The 19372-nt window shown below is 42.4% G+C and overlaps 1 protein-coding gene across 1 annotated transcript in view; it reads left to right on the top strand.

The window, feature by feature from the left end:
• The window catches only part of LOC148029248 (protein kinase and Mad3-BUB1-I domain-containing protein), a 36261-nt gene extending 17197 nt beyond the window's left edge, over positions 1 to 19064 (top strand). Inside the window, exons 9-18 of the mRNA XM_087688025.1 lie at positions 11719 to 11829; positions 11939 to 12023; positions 12116 to 12219; positions 17068 to 17139; positions 17213 to 17302; positions 17394 to 17551; positions 17666 to 17717; positions 17803 to 17937; positions 18325 to 18437; positions 18575 to 19064. Of these exons, the coding sequence (XP_087544151.1) occupies positions 11719 to 11829; positions 11939 to 12023; positions 12116 to 12219; positions 17068 to 17139; positions 17213 to 17302; positions 17394 to 17551; positions 17666 to 17717; positions 17803 to 17937; positions 18325 to 18437; positions 18575 to 18767 (1113 nt within the window). The 3' untranslated portion in view covers positions 18768 to 19064. The remainder of the gene's footprint in view (positions 1 to 11718; positions 11830 to 11938; positions 12024 to 12115; positions 12220 to 17067; positions 17140 to 17212; positions 17303 to 17393; positions 17552 to 17665; positions 17718 to 17802; positions 17938 to 18324; positions 18438 to 18574) is intronic.
• Positions 19065 to 19372: the final 308 nt, after the last annotated feature.

The following is a 19372-nucleotide window of genomic DNA, read 5'->3' as shown; positions in this document are numbered from 1 at the left end:
ATTAGTGTGAGTTGCATGGATTATCCAAAAATACCAGATTTTTGGATAATTTTAGCCTATTTTTGATATTATTTATTGTAAAAATCCGAAAAAGTTAGAAAAGCTTCTAGATTAGGATGGTATGAAAAAAGTAAGTTGCTTTTTCAGTCAGTTATGGGATTTTCATAAAAAAGGACAGATTGACAAAATCGCGCGCGTCACGATCGCTGTAAACAGGCTGAAAACTGCACTTTGAACTGAAAGAAGAAGAAAGAGTGATCTGGGAGATCCGTGATGAGGTGTCTTGTGGTTTTATCCCCCTTTCGGAGCCAACAGAGCCATCAGATTTGGGTTCCGAGCAGCAGAGGAGCTGTAATTTTGATGTACGTTTTGTTCTACGAAGAAGCTCCAAGAGATCTAATGTCTGGAGATTGCTTCTAAGTAGTGCAAGGATTCTAGGTTCTTTTAATACATATTGATTCAGTTCATTGTGATTTGTCTTTGTTGTGTTTACCTCTTGTCTATTCTCTTTCTTCTCTTCCATCTTCTATCTCCACTTTCTTCTACCTTTGATCCGCGGTGGATTCGACCTTTCGATAAAAACCCCTCCGACAACGGCCTCACCAATCCTACTCAATGCTTCCAAGCTTTCGGATTGTGCTTAGGTGACAAGGGCCGGACTTGGTACACAAGTTTGGATGCTGTAGAGCGTGCCAATTTCTATGGCTTGAAAAATCTCTTCATTAAGAGATTTTCCGAACCTGGGTACTCCGTGCTAGTGCGACTCATGAATGTCAAGCAAAGAGAGAGGATATTCGAGATTATGTAACCCATGTGAGGAGCCTCTTCAAGAGAATCCCCATGGGCGAGAGAGAACTTATCCGGCCGTTCCCACTAGGATCGACTTGAAGTCTGGGTTCCTTGTAGTCGGGTCTTCCTAACAGTCTTCTAGCATCGGTCTGCAACTGCTCCACTTTGCGCAGGTACAACTGGACCAAAGCAGACTCATACCGCACTTGGTTCAAAGAGAATGGGAAACGAGAGGGATACATTGCTCGACCTCTCTGCTCATAGGGCATAGTCCCATTCCGGTCCCCTAAAACGGTATGAATCGGGTTTTTAACTTACAAGTTTTAAGGTCCTTGTTTATCTAACGTTCGCATCAAATAAATTCCATTGAGGAAAGCTCTCGGCTAACGGAGACCACCCTGCCGTAGGATAGACCTGACGATCACATCCACTACGCTTCCCTCGGGGGTTGTTTTAGTTATCTAATTACCTACCACATTATGTTTGACACATAAAAGTAGCTTGCTTAATTAACCCGTTAATCACAGGTTTCTTTACGTAATTTAGGGCACAGACACGAAGACAAGATAACAAGATCAAACACTTCCTTAACTTATCTTCAGATTAATGTTTGTCTCCCGTCCATACAGGAGAATTAAGTGTCCCTTTCTGCCTCCGCAGAAAAATCCTTCCGTCTCCCGGCAATAAAAACCCGAAGGTTTATCTTACTGAGATTCTGCCTTGTAACTAGTATCAAGGCCTCGAGATCCCATCTCGAGTCATGTAGAACACTTGTGTAGGGTCCGGAGGCATTGGGATTTACGGCCAGAGCCCCCCCTGGCACCCAAGCGTCCTCCTACGCTAAGTAATTTCCACGGAGAGACCTCTCGCGATGGGTTCGGTCCACATTCCCGGCGCAGATTTATAACCCCCTTGGTTAGGCTTTGGCGGTTCGCGGGGGTAGCTAGCGCCATCCTTCCTTAATTATCCCTTTAGGAAATCATCCACAGTTGAAGCAACCAGCCCAATAGCATTTAGTAGGGAAAACATCCCTTTTGTTCCCATGGCAATTTATCCTTACAGTTCCCGCCATGAAAATATAATCACTTGGATATTCATCCAAAACCACAGCCAATCCTTAAGTATCCTTTCGGGAACAATCAAGCTGAAGCAATCAACTTAACATCCTTTAACTAGGAAAACATCCTTTTTGTTCCCATGGCAATCAGTCATCACAGACCCGGCTATGAAATCATTAATCATAACAACTTGGATTAGCATCCAAAACCACAACCATTCCTTATCCTTTAGGGAATCAACCAAAGCTGAAACAACCAGCCTAACATCATTTACTTAGAAAAAAATGTCATTTTCCATATCAGCAATAACTTGCTCAATCCATTCTTTTTCTACAACTTACTCCCTCACATAAACTTATAACATGGCTTCCAAAATAAACCAGGCATCCCGAAGGCAGAAACCAAGCAATTGAGGTAACAACCATTGTACTCTTCCCAAGATACAGTTTATTCTCTTTACTTACATCTAGAACATTACTTCAAGCATCCAAAGGCTATCATCCAAGTATTGGAACCAACAGTCATTGTATTCCTTTTGAGATTACAGCTTACTCCTCCTTGAGACGCACCATACGAGTCTATGATGAGTGAACACTCTTGTTTACTCTTCCCCTTGGGAACTTTCCTCCCTTGGTAGGTATTCGGGTTAGATTTCTCTAGGACTTAGAGGCTTTGTCTCCGCTCAACTTGTCAATGCAAGACAAGTTTGTATTTTTCCCAGAATACATTGTAGCTACCCATACGATAATTCAATTGTCCTTGTTTTGAATTGGAAGTAGTGCCTCCTCTCATGGTCTAGGGTCTTGACAAGTTTATTTACCTATGCACCTCACAAGGTGAAGCCTAGTTAGATCGAGTACCTTGGTATTCCATACTTAGCAACCTTTAACATACGCTAGCTAGGAGGTAGATTTATTTCACGACTTGGCTTCCTAGGTACGGTTTTCAATGATGCATGGCAGTTTCTCTAAGCTTCTTGTTACGAATTGCAACAGATCCCATCAACGTTTATTCCTTTGTTGCAAAAAGAGACATCACTCTACTTTTGAGAATCAACAAGGACATTAGGTCCCAATATCTTTATCTACAAGATTATTGGTGTTTAACTTAACACAATTTAAGATTAAACTATATACAATGTGAGGTAATGAAACCTTCCCTTCATTTTAGTTTTATCTAAATGTTATGATTCCAGCATATCCCCTTTGAATGCAAGACATCCACAATACTTCCGCGATTACCTCGTGAGTAAAACCTATTATTTTATGTGTGCGAAAAACCATGCAAAATCCATCATAATTTTATAAAAGAACCTGGTTCACTGCGATGGGACTGGGGTGTTAATTCCCGCTTGAGCTTCTGTCGGCTCTCATAGCTCCCGCATCTCTCATGACTCGCTTTCTCTCTTCATCTCCTTCTCTCTCTCTCTCTCTCTTCTTCTTCTTCTTTCCTTCTTCTCTTCTTCTCCTTCTCTCTCTTCTCTCCCTCTTCTTTCTCTCTCTCTCTCTTCTTCTCCTTCTTCTTCTTCTCTTCTTCTCTTTCTCTCTTTTCTCTCCCTTTTCTCTCTCTCTCTTCTTCTTCTTTTTCTCTTCTTCTCCTTCTCTCTCTTCTCTCCCTCTCCCTCTCTTCTCTCTTCTTTCTCTCCCTCCCTCTTCTTCTTCTTCTTCTTCTTCTTCTTCTTTTCTCTCTTCCTCTTCTTCCTCTCCTTTCTCCTTCTCTCTCTCCCTCTTTTTCTCCTTTCTCTCCCTTCCTCCTCTTCTTCTTCTTCTCTTCTCTCTCTCCCTCTTCCTCTTCTCCTTCTCTCTCTCCCTCTTCTTCTTTTTCTTCTCCTCTCTTCTTCTCCTTCTTCTTCTCCTCTTCTTCTCCTCTCTCTTTCTCTTCTCTCTCTTTGTTCACGAGGAGAGGGGGGAGTTTTTTGACGGAAGCTTGGGGGGGGGGGGGGGGCGTGTTGTAGTCGGAGGAGGAGGGCTTGCTGTCGTGACGATGGGGGGGGGTCGATGCCTGCCGTGAAGCTGGAGGGGGGACGCATTGTGCCTGAAGAGGGGGGGAGGGTTGCCTTATATGGTGGAGGGAGAGGTGGCGCCACCCTCCATCTGGGGGGCGCTGCATGCCCCCTTCTCCCCCTTTACTCGTTTTCTCTCTCTCTCTCTCTCCTCGCCATGTAGACGGCAGGGGAAGAGAGGGAGAAAAAAAAATTAAAAAAATGTAAAAATTTAAAAGGGAGGGGTGGTTCGCATGGGGAAGGCATGGGGGCACGGGGAATGTTACATCCTCTCTTTTCCGCACCGGGGCACCCTATCAAAGCATTTGCCATTCTCAAATCTCATCTCCCATCCCCTCTATCCTGCACCCTATCAAAGCATTTGCCATTCTCATCTCCCATCCCCTCTCTCTCACTCTTGCTCTTTCAACTTTACCCCACCCTCGGGCCTCTCAAGTCTCCCTCTCAACTTTCAAGAGTTGAGACTCAAGCATCTCTCTCTCTCTCTCTCTCTCTCTCTCTCTCTCTCTCGGACCTCTTTATCCGTCATCAGCACCATGACTCGTGAGACGCACGAGGCCTTCAATTTGCATGCGATCCATGTGTAGAGGGACACAAAGAAGTCCAACTCCCACCATTGGACATGCAAGTATTGCGGGGAGCGGTATACAAGTGGTGCAACTCGGCTTCTCCAACATCTTTCCAAGATGAGGGGGCAAGTTGCTCCATGCAAGGAGATCCCTCAAAACATTGCAGAGGAGATTCTCGCCAAGATGAGAGGGGGATCCACAAGAGGAGGAGGAAGTGGCTTATCGGCACCAACTCCTATGCCTACTAACGAGGAAGCATCCAATGTGGGCGTATCTTCAACCGATGTAGGAGAGGCCTCTACCATTGATGGTGGAGGCTCCACATCCGCATCCGGTTCCGGTAAAAGACAAAGAGTGGAGGCTCATGCGGTGTCGGAGAGATAATCGTCTCTCTCTCAAGCTCCCGGTCATTTGCGTGGATTGGTTGCCTTTCTTAGAGAAAGGCAACAACTAGCGGACATTGAAATTGCACGGACGGTGATTGAGTGCAATCTTGCATTCAATGTCCTAAAGTAAGAGCAATGGAAGATGGTAAAAGCTATTGCCAATGTGGGTCCATGTGAAGGATGGACCGGTGTCACATATAATGACATGAGGACGAGAAAGATTGATGAAGAGAAGGAGAGGATTGATAGAGCCCTTGATCCTATTTGAGTCGCATGGATAAAATATGGTTGCTCCATTCTCATCGACGGATGGAGTGATCGTAAGAAACGGGGCATCATCAACATACTCGTTTCATGTCCACTCGGCACTTACTTTTTGCGGGCCGTAGATACCGGTAAGAGGGGGAGAAAAACAACGGGCGCATTCATTTACTGCCACATTCGACAAGTTATCATTGAGGTATACATTGCAATTTGCGTTTTAAATTTGTTTCACCTTCTTTCATTATGATAATAATAAATATCATGATTCATAATTGAAATTTGATTTATACATAACTTGTAATTTGTAAATTGTAGTTGTAGGTGGGCTTCTCAAATGTGGTCCAAGTTGTTACCGACAATGCATCGAATTGTCGGTGCATGGGCCGTTCGCTTGAGGCCAAGTTCCCTATGATTGTGTAAATCCATATGCAAGTCATTGTTTGGACTTGCTCATGGAGGATATTGGGAAGCTCAAGTGGGTGAAGAGGGTGGTCCACAAAGCTACATCAATTGTCACATTTTTCACAGTAAAGGTAAAGGTGCTTGCGATGTATCGTGAGCATAGCACACTGGAGTTGAAGAAGCCTTCTTCAACTCACTTTACTTACATGTGGTTATTGCTGGAGCGCCTTTATGAGGTGCGGACAATGGTGTCCACTCTATGGAATGAGTGGGATGAGCATGAGATAGAGGAGGCCAAAGCCATGTACCGCTTGTGCCTTTATGAGCAGTTTTGGCAAAAAGTCCGTGCCGTTGTCATTGTCGTAACTCCCTTTTATAGGGTGTTACATATGAGTGATTGCGAGGGGTCCACCATAGGCCTTCTCGTTCACTTCTTTACAACGGCATTGGCGGAGGCACGTGTTTGTACAGTGATCACAGAGACAACGTGCACATGTTTTAGAGATAACAAAGAGGAGATGGGCGTGGATGCATAAGTCCGTCCATGGTTTTGCCGCATTGGTACATCCGGTCTGTAAGTCACCGGCGGTCATGGATGATAGAGAGTTCTGTTCAGACCAGCTTGCTTATTTGACTTGTGTGGTCCCTGTGGATGACCACAATGCAGTGTTAGAGGAGCTAGGATGCTATGCAGATCAGAGAGGGCATGGCTTTTGCTTCTCCCACTTGTGGGAGGAGAGAGTCACTTGTAAAGCCTTTATTTTGGTGGTAAAACTTTGGATATGCACTGGAGACCCTTCAATCCTTAGCCATGAGGGTCCTTGCCCATTGCTATTCAGGTGCATGTGAGAGAAATTGGAGTGCCTATTCTCTCATTCACACAAAGATTCGTAATCGGCTTAGCACACGACAGTTAGAGTGGCTAGTCTATTGTTGCACTAACTTACGCATGATGAGGGCTATGATGAGTATGGCTAGTCCGAAGCAAGTAAAGTTTAAATAGTTAACCATAACATTTAAAATTTATTGTTTTACCTTTTAAACTTTGAACTTTGAAGTTTAAACTTTATACTTCAGAATTTAGACTTTAGTATTTACAATGATCAATCTTACGTATATCATTGCATTGTGTAAGTGAATGTTGATACATTCAAGTTGACGAGCGACTCTCTTCTGAGTATACATAAGGAGGTGGACGAGGAGGAGGAGATGATTTTTGCAAAGCTCTATAGAGAGCTTATAGCAGCAGATACTTGTGACACTCGTAGTCAGCGTGCTCGTGGGCGAGGAGTTTGAGTAGGTGGTAGTAGAGGCATGGTTATTCGACGCCCTCCATCATCGAGGAGGGGTGGTTCGAGTAGCTTGCAGACATATGTAAGGCGGGGCTCTAGTAGCTCACACTCGTGCCTCATGATGACATCCCCTCCTTGCCTACATAGCCGCCACCTAGGGAGCTATCATTTGATGATAGTAACCTCATCAGTGAGGATGAGTGTCTCATCATGGGATGCTGAGGAGTCATCTTCAGACTCTCTTGATGAGCACTCAGATGGTTCTGATGATGATGATGATGATGATGATGATAATGATGTCTCATCATAGATTCATATGATATAGGTCTCTTTTTTTTTTGTATCAGATATAGTGGACTGTAGTTGTATCGCATGTTTTGCGTAGCCCATGCGACCGCGATGGTCACCCTCATGTATTCATCTTATTCTGTAATGAAATGGCTATTTTCACTTTATACATGTATTCTATGATCTATTATTTAACGATTTATGATTTTTGTTATTTAAAAAATCATTTTAATTTTTTTTCGTGCAAATATCGTACCGTATCTTATAAAATCATAAGATACCAATTAGTACCATATTTTATCGTACCGTACCGTATCGTACATTTCGTACCTGGCAACTATGCCTCTCATAATCTTTCCAAATCCTTGGATTACACTCCACATTTGCATCACACACCCTAGGGGTTGGATCTTCCATCTCTCCTCCTAGCATCTTTTCCTTCTCCGCCCCATTCTCTACCTCTTTGCACCATGGTACTTCGTTAGGGGGAATGCTATCCTTTACCACAGTGCCTCTCATCTTTCAGCAAATGAGCACACTCATAACTCCTCGATCGATTGTGATGGGCATCCCCCTCACTATCCCCAGCTTTAGATTTCCCATGACCACTCATACACAGGGTTTTCCATCCTCAGCTTATGGTGCGTCTTCACTCTCCTTGGGTTACATCTATGCAGGGATTCCCATCTTCTGCTCCCCGTGTTTCCATCCCATCTCCTTGGGTTTCTCATGTGGCTACCATGTCTATGCCTAGTTAGCCCATCTCTACCTATGGACCTACCTTGCACACTACCCGTATGCTTGGTGGGCACTCTGGGGCCCATTCCCAAGTGTACTCCACTCTCCCATCCTACCTTCACTACACTTTTTCACACTATCCATCTCCGAGCACTACCACTCCTCTTGCAACGGCCAAGAATGCCTTCACGGATAAGACACGTTTTAACGGGTTAAATTTCACTACTTGGTCTAATTTCATGCAATAAGTGCTTGAGTCTCAAGGTCTTTGGGACCTCGTCATTGGTCTATAGCCTATGCCAGACCCTCTTCTAGCTCACCTTGATTACATCCGTCAGTGAAGAGCCCGCAATGCCACAACCAATGTTGAGCTGATGCAGGGATTGCTTCCTGAGTTTCACTCTCAGTTGCAGCACTTCTCGCTCGTGTTAGAGCGTTGGAGTCACCTTCTTGACCGCTATGCGGCTCGTGATCATACTTGGTGTATCAGTCTCGACTTTGAGCTTCAAGAGTTGTCTATTAAGAAAGGGGATGATTTGCAAGTCAAGCTGGCTGAATATAGGCGGTTACTTGCCGAGTTTGCCACTAAGGCCCTCCAAAGTCAGATGACGATCAGGTTACATTCTTCTTGAATAAGTTGCTCGAAAATACTTCAATTTCATTCAATATATCATCTCCCAACCTCGATTGCCAACCTTCTACCAGTTTGAGTGCCAGTTCTTGCGTTACGCAAGGCTGAATGATCAAGTCCACAAGAAATCGTCATCACAGTCTTATCCAGAGCAGAGGGGGTTGGTTGCCTCTTCTTCGGAAGGGAAAACCACCAATGGCAAGAACTCGCCAGATGCGAAGGCAAGCCAATCAAAGGCTGACTTCTCTTCCTCAGATGGAACCAAAGAATCTAGACCTATTTGGCAGCAACTCCCTAAGAAAAACTGGTTTTTCACATACTGCCAGAGAGCAGGTCCTGTGGATGAGGAGTGTCGCTCCAAGACCCAAGGTCTTCTACCTAAAAAGCCTCAGGAGACCGTTGCGATTGCACAGTCCAATGGGGCTACACCTTCCGATCTTGCTTCATTTGCTCCTTCAGCATAGTCGTTGTTATTGTTGGACATGTGGCTCGAGTACAACCTCAACAGGCCATCTCTTTCACTATCCCTAAGGGATTGGATGATTGGTTTGCAGGTTCTGATCCCATTATACTTCATGCATCTATCTCATCTTTCTTCCCATCTCGTCAGGTGTTCCCTTGGCAGAGCCTTGCTATTGGACGTACGCGATGGTAGCCACCTTCTTAGACTCGTATGTCTCTAGGTCGTTTCGGATACCCTAGGTCAGTCTAGCATTCATTTTTCGCACTCTTAGAGTCAGGTCCATAGGATTCATTGTCCTTAGCTTTTCCCTTCTTTTGTCTTCCGCTACATTTACTCACATATACACATTGATTGCATTTATTTTGAGTTAGATTTTCTTTCTGTTCTGTTTTGCCTTGGAGCATCTCACCACTAACCTCTGTGTTTGCAGATTCTCATCTCTTTTGCAGGATTTTGTCTTTCAGTGTAGGGCTAACTTGCAGATTACTTTGGTCCTACTTGGGCTAGAGATATGGGGATACGCAGTGTTCCTTTCATGGTTTCATCATCCTAGGAGTGCTTGCTTTTCTTTCAGCATGGCAGTTTCCTCTCCTGAGACGGATCGTGCAGCATCTCTCTCGATGTTATCGTAGCGGTGACTTCTACCTTGCTCTTCTAGCGGGGTGCTTCATCCACTTCATCCACTCTCTTCTTTCATTCCTTATGGTTCTCGGCACCATAGAAGACCGACATCATGCTCCTCTTTCTTCTTCGGCATCTATATCTAGGTTGAGAGAGGGTTTCTACCCTTTTTGGTATTCTCCAAGCTTCAACACTTTGTATTCGACATCGGCTTCTTTCTCCCTGTTGTACCTTACCCTTTGCATTGCATGATTTTACCATCTTTGTACTAGGGCACTTGGGCAAGTGAATAATTTTCCCATGAGGGACACTGCCCAAGTGGCACCTGCTGCATGAGCATTCTTTAGCATTAGCATACTTTGCATCTCATTGTGTAGAGCACCACTTGAGTGGATCCTAAGCTGTTTCCATCGGCAGCTGTTGTTACTACACCACCATCCTCCATCACATGGATACCTCATCACCTATTTTTCCTTGTCATCAACACCCTGAGTGGATGGGTTAGCTTGTACTGTTTTGTGATGTGTTGGGTGCACCCTCTCTACTTTCGTCTTTTGGGTCACTATTACTCAATCGGTTGCATTCCATAAAATTTACCTCACTTATTTAAAAAAGAAAAGTTCCATGTAGTTTCATCAGACTTTGTAGGGCTTGGTAGGCCACTGGGCAGCCGACATGCACCCTTTGTCCGATGCCCTGTCCTCTCTGGGGTGACTACTTGGATTCCTTTGGTAAGATAACCATTGCCTTTGTAGTCTTGGTAGGCCACTAGGCAGTCGATGTGCACCCTTTGTTCGATGCCCTAGTTGCTTTGGGGTGGGATGCCTTGGGGTAAATAAACATAACAGCGGTTGGCCTAACCTTTCGGCTTAGTTTTGGTCTTAAGAGGGGGTGTTGAGTTAAAACATGTATTACTTGTTGATTAGCCTCTTAAACAGCCCCAAAACATACTAAAAAATGCTCTCTTAGAGTAAAAACTCTAAAACGGGGAGTGGTTCGAGAGAGTTCAGTGGAAACCCTAAAACGGGGAGTAGTTCGAGAGAGTTTAGTGGAAACCCTAATTTTTGGGGCGCCCTTCCACATCTATAAATAGACAGGCTGCCCCCATTCAACCTTATTCCGTCTGTGCATGTTTCTCCCTCCACGTGCAGATTTCAGCCATCAGCCTCTTCCCACGTGACTTCCAGCCCTCGAGACTGTTGCCACTCCATCCGTGTTTGCTCCTGCTGCTGGCACCTTCATCCATGTTGACGTCAGCTGTTGGCGATATCATCATTTGTTGTGATCTGATCATCCAGTCATCGCTAGCCACATTAGATATTGTTTCAGCCTGCTGTTTACAGCAGACTGTGCACAGTTTCCAGCCTCCGATCGGTGGTACACTGTTGCGTTTACCCGTTTTCAGCCTCCAGACTGCTTCGTTTTGGTAATCAGCTTGTTGCCATTCACTATGCAGCACTCCTACACTCCGATTGGTGGTCACAGACTTGGGATCCGTCTCCGGTGGATGTCACACTCTGACATTGCTTTGCCCTTGAGCACACTGTACACTTTTACATTCATTTACAGCATTCATTCACTTCAGAGTTGTGTTCTCTCTCTCCCTTCTTTTGTTTGTGTTTGAGTTTTGAGTTTTGCGTTTAGGGTTTGAGTTTTGTCTGTGTTTGTCTCTTTGTGTTTTTATCGTGGTCGTACACTCTGTGTGTCCTTAGTGTAAACCCTTGCAGTTTTCTTCACATTGGGGTCTAGAACGTTTGGATCAGCCAAGTTGGATGGCTCGATCAATCAACGTCCCACGTGCATGTGTAGATGGTTGAGGTTGTGACTTTGCTGAAACCTCTAGAGTCTCCATCATGAAGAAATCTGCGAGCAAAAACAGATCTCATTCAAATTGAAATATATATTGGATTCCCTGATCTATTCATTGAAGAACAAAGTTTAGAAGTTGATCAATTAAGAATTGATATAGGAAAATTGTCAAGTTTTGATAGTCAAAGAATTCGAGTAACCCTGAAAAGTATTGATCAACCGTGTGGAGAACCAAACATCTTGGCAGAGTTCATTGCATCGCAACCAAAAAATAGAGTGGCTTTTCGAAGGACTATGAAAAAGGTTATTGAACTGATTTGAGAGAGAGAGAGAGAGAGAGAGAGAGAGAGAGAGAGAGAGGACCCATTATGAAAAGAAAAAGGAAGGATAAGGAAATGTTTTGCAGGTGGAGAAGCAGATTTGTGCTGATGTGCTGGTTTCAAGAGTGAATCCGTGGGACTCTGACTTAGTTAACGAGCTTTTAGGGAACTTGAATCCTACGTTGCTTAGCTACAAGGTTTGACAATAAAGGCTTGACAAACTTGGACCGAAAGTGCAGTGTAAACCTTTGTAATTGTTATGATGGCTGTGAAACGTGAATAACTTTTTTGGTATGTTTATAATAGGGGTTTCACAAGTATGATCAGAAGTATAAGGGAATTAATCTGTCTTCTTTAAAGGGAGCATGCCACAATAAAATATTAGAGCTGGGTATGATCTTCAGACCCATCTTGCTCTTTTAAATACTTGCTGGATATTCAGTGGAAGCCACACTTAATTTCTATATTATTCCATGTTGACAGGTTCAAGGAAGTATTATTTGAAAGGTTGTACTGGCCAGGGTGCTTTTGCTCAAGTCTTCAAGGCTTGTGAAGAATGGGATGAAGACATGGTTGTCGTTTTGAAGGTTCGTTCTCTGATTGCTGATAGCTTGTCTTTATGGACATGTTTGTGACCAGGTATCGTCTGCTTGATCCTAGCTTTCACATGCTCTTTTTTTTTGTTCATCAGCACTGTTGTCAGTAATCAGTGAAATGTATGATTGTGCAACAAACCTCGACCACAGAATGCTTGTTACAGTTCAATATAACCAACATGAAACCATGCCAACTAAAGAAAGCAGCTGAACTGTCACTGATGCAATGTAAACCTGAGCATTAAAAAACCGATAAAGCAATCGCTTTGTGCAAGGGGAGATAAAAAACTATAGTTCCCAAGGATGAGCTCCTCTTTGCAGTGCATATAGAGAAAATTCCCAATATTGCTTGATCTTGTGGTGCTGCTTGCTACAGGGAGTATAACTGTTGAGATTCTTGCTCAAATGTCCCCCTAACTGCTATCTTTTTGAGACGTGCCTCGGTCTTACAACATTCATTATTATACGAACTATATCGGGTCTCATTCCTACTTTGACTTAATGGGGAAGCTTGCAATGGCAAAGCATTGTAACAGATCGATAATTTGTGATGTAGGTGCCTCTTGTGGTACTTGTAGATCCATGTCATAGATAATGTGGTAGAGAGCATCCTCGTACAAGTTAATGGGTGAAATAAAAAGTAATATTATAAATCTTTTTAGATGTGTGAGCAAGTGGGGGAGGGGTGGCTTAGTGCTGATCTCAATTGGCTCTCTGGTGAAATGAAAGTGTACTCCAACGTGCCTTGTCTGTGGGGTGATGATGGGGTTACTAGCTAGTGCAACGACACTCTGATTGTCGTAGTATATTATAGTCGGAGCAGCAGAAGGGAATTGAAGCATTGCTAGTAAGCTTCTTAGGTAGATGGCCTCTGTGGTACCATCATAGAGAGCCCTATACTCAGCCTTGGCCGTAGAAGCTGCCACCGTCTCTTATGGCTTGACCAAGAGATGGGAACTGTGTCCAAGGAAAAAGGTAGTCACCATGGGAACGTTCGGTGTCGGGATCTCTTGCCTAGTCAAAATTTGTATATCCTTGCAAGCACAAACCATGACTAAAAGTCAAGCCATAAGAATAGGTACATTTGAGATATCTCAAAACACATAAACGTACATTTCAATGTGACGTCGTAGGTGCAATGTAATGCTGACTAAGTAGACTAGTTGAATATGCAAAATCTAGCCTAGTATGAATCAACCAAAGAAGCTTCCCTACTATAGACCTATGGATGTGTAGCGCGCTCATTGAAGAATGATTGAGAGTATCCTTAGATAAGTAGATAGTAAGATCAAGAGGCATGGTTGTAGGCTGTGTTTGATCAGTGTAATATTGTTTCATCTATCAAGAATCACGTGGTCGGGAGACTTGCTTGAGTTGTTGTGCCAAGCACACCATACACACAAGAGGAAGCTCACTCAAGGACACAAGAAGAGAGATGGAGGCTAAAACGTTTTCTTGTTGGTTTTTTTCTTTTTCTTTTTCACACAATACAACATACACTAAGTATAGATAAGATACAACATAAAAGAAAGTGGTCTACTAAGTCAAATAGTGCATATTTGATGATACTAATCGACTGAGACTATAACTATACCAATTGTAGGTAGGTGTAACAACCTAAATATAATAATTGATAAGCCAATGGCCATGTGAGGATCATAATGACCATCGACGTGCTAAGTGTAGACGTACGGATCCATCTAACTAGGCGGTATATCACTTGCACATATATGTGGGATGCTCTAAATCCTCATAACCTGTTAGCTGCTCCATATATACCTCTTTTTGTAATTCACTATACAAGAAGGCATTCTTTATATCCATTTGTTGCAAATTCCAACCTTTGGTTGTTGCCAAAGCAATTACGTATTTAACAATTGTCATTCTAGCAAGTGGATTGGATGTCTCTTCATAATCTATGCTATATGTTTGAGTATAGCCTTTTTGCAATTAATCTAGCCTTATACTTGCTAATAGAACTATGTGCATTATGCTTGATTTTGTAAACCCACTTATAGCCAATAGCTTTTTTATCCTTACGCAATGGTATTAGATCCCAATTCTTATTGGCTTCTAATGCAGCGATTTCCTCATCCATTGTTGCATCCCAATGAGCATGACCAATAGTATTCTCAAAGTAAGTGGGCTCAACATCCTCAATCATCTTTATTATATAAGTACAATGGTGAGTTGCATAACCTTCAAAACCAAATCTTTTAATAGGGTATTTGACCTTGTTAGACCTGCGTATTATTGGATCAGTTAGTAGAACCTTTACATTACCATGTGCTCTCTATACACCTGGTGTCTTGATTGAAGGAACACCAAGCTCATAATCCAAACTCTTTGAACCACTGGAATCTCCATCAAATCCCAAATGACTAGTAGATGCATCATTATCATTCAACACTTTCTTCTTCCTTTGGTTTTTATCTGCAACACTTGTAGATGCACTTGAAGATGTGGGGCTACTTCTTAGTCTCCTATCAAGGGCTAACTATAGATATAGTATCAGATGATGTTTTTGGTCCACTTAAGGCTTCGTGATTTTTGCTTTTCTTTCTACACGTAACTATCATGATCATTATTATCATCCAATGCATCACCGCTAGATGTATATCAACTCCTCATTTCATAAAAAATAACTTCTCTGCTCACTCTGAAGTCACCTGTGATAGGATTATAACAACGATATCATTTTTGCTTTAAATAGTATCTAAAAAAATACATTTTCAATCTTTGGATTAAGCTTTTTTCGACATATGAATATATGCTATATAACCAAAGACTTTTAAGTGTGACATATCGAGCTTCTTGTTGTAAAGCATTCTTTGGGGGTCATCCCATGAACTGCAGATGTGGGAGTTCTGTTCATAATATAGACAATAGTATGAACAACTTTAGACCAAAAGTATTTGGGCATATTCTTTTCAGCCCATCAATGCTCGTGCAATTTTGCAACATGTCTATTTTTCCTTTCTACAATTTCATTTTGCTGTGGGATATACTTGCAAGTAAACTATCTCTTTATCTCATGAGATCTCACAAAAAGTCATTAAACTCATTAGAGAGGTGTTCTTCCTCTCCATCAGATCTCAAGCACTTAACTTTTAAGTCTATTTCTATTTTAATAGCAGCCTTGAAACTTTTAAAGTTCTGAAATAGATTACGCTTTTCCTTCAGAATGGCAAATGCTTCAATAGGGTGCGGGAAAGAGGAAGATGAGAATGGTAACTTGTAAGTGCTTGCTGAATTGGTGTGGAAGCATGGAGGAGAGGAGCACCTTTTGTAGATGAGAGAAGGGTCAAAGTTCAAAGTTCAAACAGTCAAAGTCTAAAGAGAGAAGGAATCCAAAGTCTAGACTCTAAAGAGAGGGCTGCAAGCTGGAGCCTGGAAGGAATCCAAAGAGGAGCATTAAGTTTTGCATGGATGATGGCTGGAATTTGGAAAAGGGGGGTGGGGTGAGGTATCCAAGGCTTCCCACCCCCCCAAAAAGTGCAAAGTGCACACTGCAGCTCGCAGGAAAAGCGGGACGTGGGGGCGCAAGAATTTACGTAGAAAGAGCATGAGTAGGCCAGGTGGCCAAAATAGGCCAGTTTTTTCATACGAAATCGTACCGTACGGACCGTTTCGTACCACGTACGGAGGCAACTATGGCTTGATCCACTCAATAAATACATCCCTTGTCTTGAAGATTAACAGGATTGGATACATACTCTTGCAACCCTAGACCTTCCATTTCTAGGAGAGGGAGAGTAAGATGAGGCCTACAAAAGGACAAGTCAGAAGGGAAGACGACCTAGCTCTGTGCTTAATTGAACCAACAAATTCAATCTTAGTGCCAATGCTCAAGATGAACCCCGAACTGTCAATACAATGAATGGTAAAAGGATTTCAAATCCCCTCCATTAAACTAGAGCTTTAGAAGATACTTCCTCAGTGACAATGGTGCTTAAATGACAGTGGTGAAGCAAACTTATTGATATTCAAAGGATTATTGAAATACCGTGCACCGTCAGTTATACTTGTGGAAGTATTGTGGAGGTAGCATAATGAATGTTTTTCATTGCTGCTTGTCTTTAATCTTCATCTTTAAGAATCTGCTCCATTTCATCAAGTGAATGTTTTGGCCCTAAAATAATGAGGCCTTGAATAAGTCCTTCATATCCTTACTTTAAGCCATGAATGATGAATGTTGAGAGCTCATTGTCTGTCATCTTGTTTTCCAAAACAACACTTTTACTCTTCTGATGAAGTCTGCAGCATTTTCCACTCGATTCCTCTTTGTATTTGTAGGTTTGGATATCGATGCGATTTTCCTTGATGTACTCTTTGGCTCGATTGTATGCTGCAGTCAGAATCTATTCTGGAGGATTAACACTCTTTGACACTCCCTCAGCCTATTCTTACGAGGGAGAGTGGCTGTTGGGACAGCCCTCTGCTCCTTGAGCATCCATTGCATCATACCTCGCATACTTGGTCTGTTCATTGAGTTTTCATTCAGCATTTTTCATTTATTCTCTTTATTCTTCATTTGCATTTTATCTAAGTTCACTGTGTTATTCATGTGTATACACTGTTTTCTTTGCAAAGCCTAGTGTATTCTTACAGGGAGGGAGGGAGGAGAGAGGGAAGGTCTCTCTTTTTGATGTTTTAGTTCTTATATGAATAATGAAACACTGAAACCAACATGAAACTTTCAACCTGCTCAAAACATGTGGAAGGATAATGTTGAAGTAGTAAGCTGTGCCTTGTTCATTCGATTGTGAATCTTTCCCTTTCCTATGATGATATACCGAGGTGAAACGTTTTCAGTTATGTTGAAGTTCTATCATGCAGATTCAAAGACCTGCCTGTCCATGGGAATATTACATCTATTCTCAACTTGATAAGCGAATTCCACTTGAAGAGGTACATGCAAAAGTACTGGAGTCTGGAAGATGCATATTTTCTGAGTTGAGCTGATGATGCAGTATGTCTGCAGAGGAACAATTTTGGCTATGCTTCAAAAATGCATGTGTATGAAGATTGCAGCATTATGATTTGTGCGTATGGGCAGCATGGCACATTACAGGTTTGACTTTCCTATGCTCTGAAAGAAGCTGCTAGAAGCACTTTATGTTGCCGGAGTTGAAATTTTACTGCCTAGTTGCAACAATTTTCAGGATGTTGTGAATTCGTATTTAGCCACTGGTCAAAGGATGGATGAACTTTTGTGTGTGTACTATACGATCGAAATGCTTCAGATACTAGAGGTTTTACACTTAGCTGGAATTATTCATGGTGATTTCAAACCAGACAATCTACTAATACGCAGGGAAAGGTGAGGGTTGCACAAGGTGCATTCCTGATCCTAAAAATGTGCTAATGTTTACTTTCTTTGACACTAGGCTGCCATATACTCAATTCTCATATTTCCAGGGCTTCTTTGTTGCAGTAAGATCTTGGAGGATTGGGCTCCAGATCGTTCGGGAACTTGGAAGAGTCAAGTAAGGATGAAAGCTCAGCTATCTATCAGAATATAATTCCAGGTGTTATGTTAACTGCCAATCATTAAGTGTCACTTTGTCTCAGGGGTTGTGTTTGATTGACTGGGGAAGGAGTATTGATACGCAACTCTTTCCACCAAACACCGAGTTTATCGCTGATTGCAAAACCTCAGGATTTCGTTGTGTTGAAATGCAGCAACAGAGGCCTTGGACATACCAAGTAAGTCTTCAGAGAATGGGCTAAGATAATGGATGAAAGTGTTGCTCTTTCCAAGTTTAGTAATGGGTCAAATTTTATAGATGATATGTCTGCCTTTGAAATCATTATACAGCTAGGGCTTTTTGACATTTGTAAGGAATTTCTGATTGGCTTTCAGTTGGGTGGAAACTATTTGAGTTTGCATGTTTCAAACAAGAGTGGTGATCTTGTGAGACACATCTCTTGATAAATGCTTGCTGTGCCGTTCATATAAGCAAATTTGTGTGGAAAAAGTGGGCTCAAACCTATGGAAGTTTTGCAAAATTTTTATTTTCTTTTAAGCAAGTAGATTTCCAGTTCAGCTCTATATGAACAAGCAGAAGTCTTACTTTCTTGATATTCTGACAGGCAGACACATATGGGCTCTGTTGCATCGTTCATATGATGTTGCATGGTAACTATATGGAGATTGATTTAGCAGGAAAGACTGATAAGATTCGTCCAAAGATTCCGTTCAAGAGGTACAAGTTTCATTCGTCATTCTCTTCAATGTACAGAGGTTCAGTTCGCATTGAAAACATGTTCTTACATAGGGACACATGACTGTTTGCAATTGATACTCATATAGTGATATTGACTCCCATACATGGCAACATAGGTACCACAAACATGAAATATGGGAAGAATTTTTTAGCACCCTGCTCAATATAAAGAATTGCGAGGAGAATCCCCCACTCGGTCCTCTCAGAAGAGTCCTAGAAGAATATCTCCAGAGCAGCCCACAGCTATTGAAGAGACTGAAGACCTTAATGGTCAAGCAAAGCACAATGATGTCATCAACAAAGAGATAAGACGAATTCTGTGCCAAAGGCTGAAACAAAGGGGGAACTTGGGAGGTTCCATGGGTGCCAAGGATAAGTTATGCAATATTGATTGTAGAGTGAGCAATTTCCTCGGTTCCTTAGAAGTCTTTTCCATTTGTGATACTCTTTACATTTATAGATTTTCTCATTGTATACATTTCAGACTAGAAAAGCTAACAGCTCAGATTCAAATGTGCTGTACATTACGTGATCCTCACATTTTTTACATCTCTTTATAAATGTAAAGTTTATTCTTTATAATAAAGCTTGATCAATATGAAGATTCCAAACCAAATGAATGAGAGAGAGAGAGAGAGAGAGAGAGAGAGAGAGAGAGAGAGAGAGATTTTGGGGGTCTTCCAACTGGGGATGTGTTGCATGCTCGCAAGATCTCCCATGGTCACTGTGTATTTTGCATGACATGTGATGAGACATTGCTTCATCTCATCTCTTGCCTTGTTGCTCGATAGATTTGGAGTTTTGTTTCCCATGTGTGGTTCTCGGTGACTCAGCAGCTGATATCAGCCCGCTCGTGGATTATGGAAGGATCACTTCTATGTTTGCTTTGCAATCGGATTATTCTTGCCTCTTCC

This window comes from Lygodium microphyllum, chromosome 11, assembly GCF_053477565.2.
Source record: "Lygodium microphyllum isolate KBCC chromosome 11, Lygodium_microphyllum_v1.1.10, whole genome shotgun sequence".
Classification (NCBI taxonomy): Eukaryota; Viridiplantae; Streptophyta; class Polypodiopsida; order Schizaeales; family Lygodiaceae; genus Lygodium; species Lygodium microphyllum.
This window is presented reverse-complemented; position numbering and strand designations above follow the sequence as displayed.